A 14,394-nucleotide genomic window follows, 5' to 3' on the forward strand; every position below is an offset into this window, starting at 1 on the left:
GACGACATTCAACTCTACATCTCCTCCCCTGATCTTTCTTCCACCCTCCTCTCTCGTGTATCCGACAGCCTCTCCGCCATCTCCTCCTGGATGTCTGCGCGTTTTCTCAAAATGAATATCTCTAAAATGGAACTCATTGTCTTTCCTCCGTCCAGACTCCCATCCCACCATAACCTCTCTAATGTCGCCAACAACACCACCATCTCCTCTGTCACCCAACTCCGCTGCCTGAGTGTCACCCTCGACTCCTCTCTCTATTTTACCCCCCATATTCACTCCCTTGCCCAAGCCTGTCGCTTCCAACTACGCAACATTGCCCGCATCCGTCCCTTTCTCTCTCAGGATGCTACCGAGACTATCATCCACGCGCTCATTATCTCCCGCCTGGATTACTGCAACCTCCTCCACTCCCATCTCTCCCCCCTCCGCTCTGTACTAAATGCGGCCGCAAGACACATCTTCCTCTCACGACGCTCCTCCTCTGCCTCCCCTCTCTGCCTCGCCTTACACTGGCTTCCCTTCCCCTACAGAATCCTTTTCAAACTCCTCACGACCACTTACAAGGCTCTCTCCCACTCTACTGCCCCTTATATCTCTAACCTCCTCTCCATTCACACTCCTGCCCGCTCCCTACGCTCAGCCAATGATATTCGTCTCTCCTCCACTCTTATCACCTCTTCCCACTCCAGAATGCAAGACTTTTCCCGTGCTGCCCCCCTTCACTGGAGCGACCTCCCTCGTTCCATCCGCCTCTCTCCTACTCTGTGCTCCTTCAAACGTGCGCTGAAAACCCACCTCTTCCTTAAATCCTGCCAATCATCCGCATAACCCCTTCATCTCCTCCACTCGCTCTCCCCCTTGCCTCATCTGGCTCCCCCTGTGCCTGTTCTGTTTTCCCTCCCTTAGGATGTAAGCTCACACGAGCAGGGCCCTCTTCCCTCCTGTCTCCTCACCTGTTCTTCTGCTCCGTGCTTATTGCAGCAGCCTGCCTGGAGTTTCTGAAGTATTGGTATTTTTTGTTTATTGTTTTGTACTGTTTTACCCTGTATAGTCTACTGTTTGTACTGTGTACGGCGCTGCGGAAACCTTGTGGAACCTAAAAAATAAAGGATAATAATAATAATAATAATGTCCATGGTGCTCTCTCTTACTCCTCAACAGCAGGCTGCCATGTTAGGAGGGAGAGGTTTCTCTAAGCCAGTAGAAATGCAGAGTGTGGATTGGCGATTCATCAGCTCAGTCTCAGCTTTTTGACCAGTAGGAGATCCCGTTAGGACACTGTCCTGATTATTCTGGAAAACCCTTAGCTGACTGTAATGAATGATGAGCGACAGCGGAAACATGAACAGCGTATTCTTGCATCATATTAGATAAAAATCATTTTTGAGGTTTAGTGGTTCTTAAATACAGCTACAAAAGATAACTCTGTAGTCAGTCCATATCACTTAGCACATATGAAGATCAGACCAAATAAAGTAAAATCACTGGAATAACTGTTTCACTAAATGAACATAAAGCTTCCATGAGCCAATAAATGAGGTATGTGTTTCTCTGTTCCTTACGTGTCATACAGTGTGACCGTCCGAGAACCAGTGCGGGTGTTTACCAGGCAGCAAGCACACGGACTATCTCCCCAAGTCTGCCAGCTCACATTGGACGCATCAATATTCCTTTTGAAGAAGTCTGAAATAATGAAGCTATAGAGCAGCAGAGGTTATAAAGACATTAGTTTGGGAAGAGTTAAGCATCACAGAAGTGATTGTGGTAATAGATATAAAGAGGCAGATAGCAAGCTTTACTGTCCTGAGAGTTCTGGATTTGCCCATATGTTACACTGAATGTCGTACAATGCTGTAACACAGCTCACTACCCGCGCCATCGCACTCTGAGCACCAACATGACACTCACCGTCATCACACTATTATAGGGATCACAACACCTACATACAGCAGTCCGGACCAGCTATTAATGCATTTCTTGTACTAGCAATTTATGACATTTTTAATTGTTTTTGGAAATTGCGTTATTTTTTTACTGATGAAAGAAAGCAATTCCTAATCCAATGTTAAGATCACGGACATCCCAAAATCTCTTTAGGCAATGCTGCTCTCTAATAGAACACATCTAAGAATATATATTCACTAAGATCTGAGTGTTGATAAGTCCATTAACTCGCTGAGCTAGTGTCACACAAGGAGAGTTTCATTATGGACGGAATTCATTCCCTAGAGAAATATGTCTAAGTCTTGGTGAGAACAGAGGGTTTAGGTTCTCCATGAAGATCTAGGCCTCTGGACCAACTAGGCCTCTGCATCACCGGGGCCTGTGTACCACTGACGACTAGTAAACACATGCATCACCGGGGCCTGTGTACCACTGACGACTAGTAAACACATGCATCACCGGGGCCGGTGTACCACTGACGACTAGTAAACACATGCATCACCGGGGAAGGTGTACCACTGACGACTAGTAAACACATGCATCACCAGGGCCTGTGTACCACTGACGACTAGTAAACACATGCATCACCAGGGCCTTTGTACCACTGACGACTAGTAAAACACATGCATCACCGGGGAAGGTGTACCACTGACGACTAGTAAACACATGCATCACCGGGGAAGGTGTACCACTGACGACTAGTAAACACATGCATCACCAGGGCCTTTGTACCACTGACGACTAGTAAACACATGCATCACCAGGGCCTTTGTACCACTGACGACTAGTAAACACATGCATCACCGGGGAAGGTGTACCACTGACGACTAGTAAACACATGCATCACCGGGGAAGGTGTACCACTGACGACTAGTAAACACATGCATCACCGGGGAAGGTGTACCACTGACGACTAGTAAACACATGCATCACCAGGGCCTTTGTACCACTGACGACTAGTAAACACATGCATCACCGGGGCCGGTGTACCACTGACGACTAGTAAACACATGCATCACCGGGGCCTGTGTACCACTGACGACTAGTAAATACATGCATCACCGGGGCCTGTGTACCACTGACGACTAGTAAATACATGCATCACCGGGGAAGGTGTACCACTGACGACTAGTAAATACATGCATCACCAGGGCCTTTGTACCACTGACGACTAGTAAACACATGCATCACCGGGGCCGGTGTACCACTGACGACTAGTAAACACATGCATCACCGGGGCCGGTGTACCACTGACGACTAGTAAATACATGCATCATTGTCTCTTGTTTTTTTGCTGTCCTTGTTTGTTCTGGTCATGTCTTATGCTGAATTGTTCTGTGATATATAATGTGTTCTGTTAATTGCATCCACGTATTTATTATTCAATATCTGTACCCATGTTCCTGCTATTATGTGTATGATTTTCATGTATATCCTATCTGTATGATTATATCTGGTGCTATGGACTATGGTGCCATATATACAAATGATGATGAAGATCTATAGAGAACCCAATGTCCGGTGTGTATTAAATATTAGGGATAAAATGGGATCAATTATCGATTTCTGAGAAAAGTTTTATAAACCTCCAGCACATTTATTATGCAATCATTTATCTGTGTTGTGTGTATTTAGTAGACACATGCCACCACACACCACACACCACACACCACACACACCTGTTCATGTGAAGGATGGTTCGACTCCCATTGGTAATGTTGCTGATGACTATGGAAGCTGGGAAGGAAGAACCAGGGTGACTGGAAACGTGTCTGATATCTATGCCATAACTGGTCAGACTGGCCAATGTAAAACTGCCGGGCAAAGGAAAGAAGCGCACAAACAAGGGCAATTAATGATTAATTAATAAACCAATCAATAAGATATAGATAACAGATTGCACAAGTGTTATATACTCTAAATGTTAAAGACCAAAAGAATACCATGAAAAATGGTTGAGGAAAATACATTTGGGGGTAAACAATATGTGAGGGTGTGCTTCACAAGATCAACAGAAGGACAGTAGAGAGAGCAGGCTCTGCACTATACAGTGAGGGAGAGAGAGGAGGCTCTGCACTATACAGTGAGGGACACAGGAGGCTCTGCACTATACAGTGAGGGAGAGAGAGGAGGCTCTGCACTATACAGTAAGGGAGAGAGAGCAGGCTCTGCACTATACAGTGAGGGAGAGAGAGGAGGCTCTGCACTATACAGTGAGGGACACAGGAGGCTCTGCACTATACAGTGAGGGAGAGAGAGGAGGCTCTGCACTATACAGTGAGGGACACAGGAGGCTCTGCACTATACAGTGAGGGAGAGAGAGGAGGCTCTGCACTATACAGTGAGGGACACAGGAGGCTCTGCACTATACAGTGAGGGAGAGAGAGGAGGCTCTGCACTATACAGAGAGGGACACAGGAGGCTCTGCACTATACAGTGAGGGAGAGAGAGGAGGCTCTGCACTATACAGTGAGGGAGAGAGAGGAGGCTCTGCACTATACAGTGAGGGAGAGAGAGGAGGCTCTGCACTATACAGTGAGGGAGAGAGAGGAGGCTCTGCACTATACAGTAAGGGAGAGAGAGCAGGCTCTGCACTATACAGTGAGGGAGAGAGAGGAGGCTCTGCACTATACAGTGAGGGAGAGAGAGGAGGCTCTGCACTATACAGTGAGGGACACAGGAGGCTCTGCACTATACAGTGAGGGAGAGAGAGGAGGCTCTGCACTATACAGTGAGGGAGAGAGAGGAGGCTCTGCACTATACAGTGAGGGAGAGAGAGGAGGCTCTGCACTATACAGTGAGGGACACATGAGGCTCTGCACTATACAGTGAGGGAGAGAGAGGAGGCTCTGCACTATACAGTGAGGGAGAGAGAGGAGGCTCTGCACTATACAGTGAGGGAGAGAGAGGAGGCTCTGCACTATACAATGAGGGAGAGAGAGGAGGCTCTGCACTATACAGTGAGGGAGAGAGAGGAGGCTCTGCACTATACAGCGAGGGAGAGAGAGGAGGCTCTGCACTATACAGTGAGGGACACATGAGGCTCTGCACTATACAGTGAGGGAGAGAGAGGAGGCTCTGCACTATACAGTGAGGGAGAGAGAGGAGGCTCTGCACTATACAGTGAGGGACACATGAGGCTCTGCACTATACAGTGAGAGACACATGAGGCTCTGCACTATACAGTGAGGGAGAGAGAGGAGGCTCTGCACTATACAGTGAGGGAGAGAGAGGAGGCTCTGCACTATACAGTGAGGGACACATGAGGCTCTGCACTATACAGTGAGGGAGAGAGAGGAGGCTCTGCACTATACAGTGAGGGAGAGAGAGGAGGCTCTGCACTATACAGTGAGGGACACATGAGGCTCTGCACTATACAGTGAGAGACACATGAGGCTCTGCACTATACAGTGAGGGAGAGAGAGGAGGCTCTGCACTATACAGTGAGGGAGAGAGAGGAGGCTCTGCACTATACAGTGAGGGAGAGAGAGGAGGCTCTGCACTATACAGTGAGGGACACAGGAGGCTTTGCACTATACAGTGAGGGAGAGAGAGGAGGCTCTGCACTATACAGTGAGGGACACATGAGGCTCTGCACTATACAGTGAGGGAGAGAGAGGAGGCTCTGCACTATACAGTGAGGGAGAGAGAGGAGGCTCTGCACTATACAGTGAGGGACACATGAGGCTCTGCACTATACAGTGAGGGAGAGAGAGGAGGCTCTGCACTATACAGTGAGGGAGAGAGAGGAGGCTCTGCACTATATAGTGAGGGAGAGAGAGGAGGCTCTGCACTATACAGTGAGGGAGAGAGAGGAGGCTCTGCACTATACAGTGAGGGAGAGAGAGGAGGCTCTGCACTATACAGTGAGGGAGAGAGAGGAGGCTCTGCACTATACAGTGAGGGACACAGGAGGCTTTGCACTATACAGTGAGGGAGAGAGAGGAGGCTCTGCACTATACAGTGAGGGACACATGAGGCTCTGCACTATACAGTGAGGGAGAGAGAGGAGGCTCTGCACTATACAGTGAGGGACACATGAGGCTCTGCACTATACAGTGAGGGAGAGAGAGGAGGCTCTGCACTATACAGTGAGGGAGAGAGAGGAGGATCTGCACTATATAGTGAGGGAGAGAGAGGAGGCTCTGCACTATACAGTGAGGGAGAGAGAGGAGGCTCTGCACTATACAGTGAGGGAGAGAGAGGAGGCTCTGCACTATACAGTGAGGGACACAGGAGGCTCTGCACTATACAGTGAGGGACACAGGAGGCTCTGCACTATACAGTGAGGGAGAGAGAGGAGGCTCTGCACTATACAGTGAGGGACACAGGAGGCTCTGCACTATACAGTGAGGGAGAGAGAGGAGGCTCTGCACTATACAGTGAGGGAGAGAGAGGAGGCTCTGCACTATACAGTGAGGGAGAGAGAGGAGGCTCTGCACTATACAGTGAGGGAGAGAGAGGAGGCTCTGCACTATACAGTGAGGGACACATGAGGCTCTGCACTATACAGTGAGGGACACAGGAGGCTCTGCACTATACAGTGAGGGAGAGAGAGGAGGCTCTGCACTATACAGTGAGGGAGAGAGAGGAGGCTCTGCACTATACAGTGAGGGACACAGGAGGCTCTGCACTATACAGTGAGGGAGAGAGAGGAGGCTCTGCACTATACAGTGAGGGAGAGAGAGGAGGCTCTGCACTATACAGTGAGGGACACAGGAGGCTCTGCACTATACAGTAAGGGAGAGAGAGGAGGCTCTGCACTATACAGTGAGGGAGAGAGAGGAGGCTCTGCACTATACAGTGAGGGACACAGGAGGCTCTGCACTATACAGTGAGGGAGAGAGAGGAGGCTGTGCATTATACAGTAAGGGAGAGAGTGGAGGTTCTGGATTGGATAGTAGGAGAGAAAGTGGAGGTTCTGGATATGACAGAAAGGGAGAAGGTTATGGGGCTGTGAAGATACCGGGTTTCCTGCCCAATTCTACCCACTTCATTCTGGCTGGCCACCCACGGGTGCCTTCCTAGGCCAGGGAAGCCTACCCAGTACCTTCTAAGGTTCTTATTACCGTATTTCCCCATGTATAAGACGCACCTTTTTCCCCAAAATTTTGGGTCTAATAACTGGGTGCGTCTTATACAGGGGTAGTAGCACTTACCCTGTCAGATGACTCCTCTGTCCGCTAAAGTCTTCTCTCTGTCTGATCCTGATGCTGGAAACCCGATTAAGGTCCTCTCTGCGATGTACGGATGTCCTTTCAGGACCTTGACAAGGTCCTGAAAGGCATCCTTAATCGAGTTGCCAGCATCAGGATCAGACAGAGAGAAGACAGAAGACTTTACCAGACAGAGGAATCATCTGACAGGGTAAGTCAGAATTCACTATAGCGTTGTCTCTCCTCTTTATAAGATGCACAAATACTCTGTTATTCTCAATTTTTTCACATGATTTATATAGGTGCGTCTTATACCGTGGAGTGTCCTATACATGGGGAAGTACGGTAGTCACTCAGGCAAATGCAGTTAGAAAAGTACAACAGTACATTTATTGTAATAAAAACAATACTAGATTATTATGTACACACAGTAAATAAATGCCAGGCAGATTTACCACATCATCTACCCCTTACCCCACTAGCTTAAGAAGCTACAGTCACCTGGATGTCCTGACTTAAAGGCCCATAGAGTTCTTCTCTTAGCTGCAGCTGTAGTCCATTGGTAGAGAACAAAAACTCAAAACCAGCTACACTGCACCTTCCATGAATCAAATCCTAGAATGAACAACACCTCCCCCCTGGAGTGACTCCTTATATCTAGGGTCAAATTTCCACTGTCTTTTCCCCTCCCTGGGCAAACCTCTGGGTCTCTCCTTGTTAAACATTGGTGAGTACTGGACTAGGGGGTTGGGGAGTGAAGATGAGCTGTGCTTCCACAGAAACTCCCCTGCCCGATTATAGACCAAACGCCTGGAGTAGTCTTGGGAAAACAATGGATACTAATTAGCCCTCCCCCTCATCAATATCTTGCAACCTGATCCCTACCCATAACCCTTCTGGCTTCACTTTAAGGACAATGAATAACAACCTCACTGCCACATCAACAATATACAATAAACTTATTTACAATGAGCTACAATGTCCCCTTATCCACATGTAATTAGACACTGCAGTTGTACTCTGTTCAGCCGGGGAACAAAAGCAAGGGCTATAAAAATTACATGTTATAATGTACATATTGTGAGAAACGAGGGACAGGATGGTTAGAGTGATATTAATACCTCGTTTCACCACAGGGGCAAAGAGTGGAGGCTCTGAATTCGGCAGTGAAGGTTTTGCATTAGACTAGGGGAGAGAGACTGAAAGCTCTGGATTCATCAGTGGGAGATAGTCAGTGGAAGGTTCTGCACTGTAAAGTAGGGAAGACAGTGTAGGCTCTATGGGGCATATTCAATTAGCATTCGCGCCAGCGATTACGTGATGGCCGCATGGGTCCTGATACCACAAAATTGCAGATTTCTGTGCGCACCTCATAGGGTTGCAAGGGGAAAATCGCAATGTTGCGGTACCGTTATGACACTTTACACAGGCAGCCGCGCATAATCGCAGGCGCGACTCCTAATTGAATATGCTCCTATATTTAATATTGAGGGAGAAAATGGAAGTTCTCGATTGGACAGTGGTGAGTATGTGGAGGTTCTGTACTGGATAGTAGGAGAGAGAGTGGAGGTTCTCGATTGGACAGTGGTATGTGGAGGTTCTGTACTGGATAGTAGGAGAGAGAGTGGAGGTTCTCGATTGGACAGTGGTGAGTATGTGGAGGTTCTGTACTGGATAGTAGGAGAGAGAGTGGAGGTTCTCGATTGGACAGTGGTGAGTATGTGGAGGTTCTGTACTGGATAGTAGGAGAGAGAGTGGAGGTTCTCGATTGGACAGTGGTGAGTATGTGGAGGTTCTGTACTGGATAGTAGGAGAGAGAGTGGAGGTTCTCGATTGGACAGTGGTGAGTATGTGGAGGTTCTGTACTGGATAGTAGGAGAGAGAGTGGAGGTTCTCGATTAGACAGGAAGGGAGAGAGTAAAGGTGATCGGGAGAAAGTGGAGGTTATTATATTGAGCAACAGGCAAGAGTGGGTTTTAGATTAGACAGGGAGAGAGTGAAGGTTCTGAACTAGACAGGAAGTGGAGAATGGAGGTTCTGGATTATTTAAAAAGAGAGTATAGAGGTTCTTGACTAGACAGTGGAAGTGGAAGTTCTGGATTGATCAAGGAAAGATAAATAAACTATGTTTAAGTTGTGTATTGGACAGTGGGTGAGAGTGGATGTTCAGAGTTGGTCAGTGGAAGCTCTGCACAGATAGTGGGAGAAAAAAAAAAAAAGAGAGGTTCTGAGGGACAGGTAGTGAGACACAGTGAGAAGGAGAGGGAGTGTTCTGGACGAGAGAAAGAGAGAGAGAGAGAGAGAGAGGTAGTGTTCTGGACGAGAGAGAAAGAGAGAGCGAGAGAGAGAGAGAAAGAGAGAGAGAGAGAGAGAGAGGGAGTGTTCTGGACGAGAGAGAGAGAAAGAGAGAGAGAGAGAGAGAGAGGGAGTGTTCTGGACGAGAGAGAGGGTGTTCTGGACGAGAGAGGGAGTGTTCTGGACGAGAGAGAGAGGGTGTTCTGAACGAGAGAGAGAGGGTGTTCTGAACGAGAGAGAGAGGGTGTTCTGGACGAGAGAGAGAGTGTTCTGGACGAGAGAGAGAGTGTTCTGGACGAGAGAGAGAGTGTTCTGGACGAGAGAGAGAGTGTTCTGGACGAGAGAGAGAGAGAGTGTTCTGGACGAGAGAGAGAGTGTTCTAGACGAGAGAGAAAGAGAGAGGGTGTTCTGGACGAGAGAGAGAGAGAGTGTTCTGGACGAGAGAGAGAGTGTTCTAGACGAGAGAGAAAGAGAGAGGGTGTTCTGGACGAGAGAAAGAGAGAGAGTGTTCTGGACGAGAGAGAGAGAGAGTGTTCTGGACGAGAGAGAGAGAGATTAGATAGTTTGTGATCTGAAAGGCAGGTGATTTAGAATCTATACACCAATCACATAGACTTTTACATTGTGGCTTCTTATATTTTTAAAATATATTATATAGTGATTTATTAATTATTATTATTATTGAGAAACTGAACACAACACATAGCTATATAGGACATCTTAGCAGTGTATTTGAGAGAGTACTGGGATGAGGCTTGGTAATTAGCATTTTGTGGCATCTCTTCAGTGTTGGGAAGGATGTAGGTCTGGTGAGTAGAGCTCTATACCACCTGCAAATGTTTTATTATAATACATTTTATTAAGAACAGCAAACGGTGCATACCAGCTGCTTTATAATTCTTCAATATGGTATAAAATGGACATATACACTATATGGACAAAAGTATTTGGCCAAACCTGTTAATTATTGAATTGAGGTGTTTCAATCAGACCCGTTGCCAGAGGTTTATAAAATCAAGCAACTAGCAATTCAATCTCCATTTGCAAACATTTGTGATACAAAATGGGGCGTTCTGAAGAGCTCAGTGACACCAAGCATGGTACTGTGATAGGATGCCACTTTTGCAATAAGAGGGTTTATTAAATTTCCTCTCTGCTGGATATTCCTCGGTCAACTGTAAGTGATATTATTAGAAAGTGGAAGCGTTTAGGAACAACAGCAACTCAGCCACGTAAAATCACAGAGCAGGTTCAGCGACTGCTAAGGCGCATGGTGCGTAAAAGTCACCAACGCTCTGCTGATTCCATAGCTGAAGAGTTCTGAACTCCCACTGGCATTAATGTAAGCACAAAAACTGTGCGGCGGGAGGTTAATGGAATGGGATTGCATGCAGCCTCACATCACCAAGACCAATGCCCAGCGTCGGATGGAGTGGTGTAAAGCACACCGACCATGGACTGTGGAGCAGTGGAAACGTGTTCTGTGGAGTGACGAATCACGCTTCTCTGTTTGGCAGTGAGATGGGCGAGTCTGTATTTGGCAGATGCCGGGAGGACGTTACCTGACTGACTGCATTATGCCAACTGTGAAGTTTGTTGGAGGAGGGATAATGGTATGGGGCTATTTTTCAGGCTTTGGGCTAGGCCCCTTATCTTCAGTGAAGGGCAAACTTAATGCTTCAGCATAACAAGTCATTTTGGACAATACTATGCTTCCAACTTTGTGGCAACAGTCTGGGGAATGTCCTTTTCTATTCCAACATGACTGTGCCCCAGTGCACAAACAAGGACTACAAAGACATGGTTTGATGAGTTAGGTGTGGAAGAACTTGACTGGCCCACACAGAGTCTGACCTCAACCCATTCGAACACCTTTGGAATGAACTGGAACAGAGATTGCGAGCCAGGCCTTCTCGTCCAACATCAGTGCCTGACCTCATAAATGCTCTACTGAATGAATGGGCACAAATTCCCACAGAAACACTCCAACATCTTGTAGAAGGCCTTCCAAAAAGAGTGGAAGCTGTTATCGCTAAAGAATGGGGACCAGCTCCATATTAAAGTATATATATTTGAATACAATGTCATTACAGTCCCTGTTGTTGTAACTAACGGTCAAGAATCCGAATACTTGTGTCCATATTGTGTGAGAGTATAAAACAATTAATAGTTATTAAGATGTACAAATATATGTGTGAAATACCTTAAAACTATACTTCAGATGCAGGACTACGCCTTGAAGAAAAACAAGTGTTTCCTATGGAACAGACAATAGCAGGATGCCAGACTGAAGGAAATGGCCGGGATGAAAACCACCTAGTACTGAACAAAGGATGTTGCCTTATATGTATTATTGTTGCAAAGAAATGTTTGTTGAGCTAAAGAGATTTCCTTATATGTACTTGTTGTTAACCAGTTAATGCTGGACCCTAGGTATAAATAAAGGGCCAGTCTGAAGAGACCCTCAGAGCTGATTTTGAAACTGCAACACCTTGTTTGTGTTTCACTTCTTCACTCTCCTGTCGACAGTATTATACCAAATAGGAGATCAGGTTATCAGAGATCGATAGTAGGGGCACCAAGCCTCGGTACCTCGACAATAGTGTGTGTCTTCCACCGTTACTGGAGCCATCAGCACAAGGTAGAAAAGCAGAGAGAGCCAAGACACTCAGCTTTTTACAGTGCAGTTGTCCCACATACTGACTGGGGCCTCTGCTGGAGGATCTGCCACACTGATTGGAATGACAGCCACTATCAGTACGATCCGCACAGTAGTACGTGATAGCAGGGGTAACCACACTGCACAAATGCCTATAGTCCTACAGGGCAAAACCAGCCAACACAATAACAATATTTAGTGGTTTTGGAGGAAATGGCTTTTGGGACCATTTATGAAAAATGCGGTTTTGCTCATAACAGCCAGTCAGTTTCTAGCAGTTATTTTTGTAAAAAAATTAAAAGGAACATGTGATTGGTTGATATGATGACCACTAATTTATGGACTTGTGCAGCTATGTTTCCACGGAAACTATCCATCCTATGTCATGTGCTTGACAAGTAGATTCCACACAGACTGGCTCATTATTGTGCAACCGACAGGGTTTAGAGGGGAGTACAGGCACCACACATTACAGATCAAGTTCTCAGAGGACAGTAGAGCATTGCAGGACTGTGGTAAGGATTAAATAAAAGGACAATAGAGGGTTATATCAATTCAAAGTCTGGCAAAAGTTCACAATAAACCCCAAACCTAAATTATACTCTGACTGATCCGTCTACCACAGTAACCCCAGCCCTCCACCCTATCCCACAGACTTTAGCCTGGACACATTGGGCCTGATTCACCAAGGCACGCATACTGAGTGCAACTTGGGCTTGGTTTTAATGCACGTATTTCAGCTTTATGCGCACGCCCAAACTTATCAAGATACAGCAGCTGTTGAATTCGGGTGTAGGTCTGTTGCATTCTACTACACAAGACACTGGATTATAAATTTGCCAAAGAACGCACAGGAAAATATATATATAATTAATGATATTAATAATAAAGACATTAATGATCAAACAGTAATAAGAAATAGAATGTAATACATTTTTTCTGTACACTGACAATGGCAAAACACCCCTTCCTCACCCCATTCACTGTCGAAATTGAAGGCTGAAGTAAGTGTCTTTTACGTTGGAAGACGGAGCGGACAGGGCTGCTTTTATTGGCGTACGTCCCGGTTCTGGGCATGCACAGTGATTTTGCATACGATACGCTCAATATCGGCAGATATGTGCCTTGATGAATCGGGCCCCACGGCTTTATCTTTCTACATGTGGGTGATAGGTAGGTGGCCCGCCCTCACTAGGAACATCTACCCTAGATTAACCTTCTCCACCACTTTATCTTTCTAAGTGTGGGTGATAGGTAGGCGGCCCGCCCTCACTAGGAACATCCCCCACTACAGAAACCTTCTCCACGGCTTTATCTTTCTACATCTGGGTGATAGGTAGGTGGCCCATCCTTACACGGGGCATCCCCCATCAAATACATCACCTATTTTTGTTCATGTGGGTGCATAGGCAGGTGGATCACCCTCACAAGGAACATTTATCATCTCCATCTTATCTTGGCCCATAAATCCATGCACCTCCCCATCACATGGCTGCAGCTGCGCATATATATGCTGGTGACATCACAAAACAGCATCTGCACACCCATAAATGATGGATCTCTCCAATATTCCCCCAGAGGGACTTCCTCTAGTTCCCAGCCCTATGACAGTGTGTTGGTACTTACTCTGCTATGTGCCCAGGTGCCAAGGAGCCCATGAAAGAGCAGGGTGCCCCCAGCAGGGACAGCACCGTGCATGTGTTCGAGGCATTGCCACCTCGCTGCCAGCGCTGCGACAGACATCTGCAACATAATCAGACAATGCATTACAACCGAGACCAGGCATACACAGTGAGAGAAGACTATGTAAGGATTTAGTTGGCGCTCATTCTGTATCACACTTACACTCTATCATAGTAATAACACACAGAAACAGACAATGTGACACAACCGAGACCCAGGAGGCTGGCCTACTATCCAGCAGCCATACTTACACCTCTGTGCACACCAGTGACAAAACTGTTCTTGGCACTTTAAATCAATTACCCCCTCCAAGGTCTGGGCGTCAGCTCTGCGCCTCTACTTCCTGGTGGACCGCAGCAGCTGGTTGGCAAAAATCTCATGCGTGGCGTGGTGGTTATTGGCAAGCTCTTGGCCCGCTCAGCTACAGTCGCATTGTGCCTTAAGGCCGCCAGCTGGATGCTTAGCACAGTGGCCCCACGCTCATCATTGGAAAGAGGGGCTAGTTCTGCCAATACTCTCTGCTGAGAAAAGGGCGCTGCTCTCTGGGGTTCTGGTGCCCTTTTTTCCCGGTTGTCAACTGGGCTGTTGCACTGGTTCCTGCCTCCAGTAGATTCCTCCACTGGGAGACCATGGTAGAGGTCCAAGTCTCATTTCCTC

General features: G+C 47.0%; 1 protein-coding gene across 4 annotated transcripts in view; it reads right to left on the reverse strand.

Moving 5' to 3' along the window:
* Positions 1-14,394, reverse strand: part of KHK (ketohexokinase) — a 108,690-nt gene that overhangs the window by 52,936 nt on the left and 41,360 nt on the right. For 2 of the 4 annotated variants that reach the window (XM_075200459.1, XM_075200457.1), the window contains exons 2-3: positions 13,681-13,797; positions 1,563-1,697 (exon numbers count right to left, since the gene is read on the reverse strand). In XM_075200459.1, coding sequence (XP_075056560.1) covers positions 1,563-1,697; positions 13,681-13,797 — 252 coding nt within the window. Of the gene's footprint in view, positions 1-1,562; positions 1,698-3,623; positions 3,759-13,680; positions 13,798-14,394 lie in introns of all 4 variants that reach the window. The other 2 variants (XM_075200458.1, XM_075200460.1) reach the window with 2 other exon arrangements.

This window comes from Mixophyes fleayi, chromosome 3 (genome assembly GCF_038048845.1).
Source record: "Mixophyes fleayi isolate aMixFle1 chromosome 3, aMixFle1.hap1, whole genome shotgun sequence".
Classification (NCBI taxonomy): domain Eukaryota; kingdom Metazoa; phylum Chordata; class Amphibia; order Anura; family Limnodynastidae; genus Mixophyes; species Mixophyes fleayi.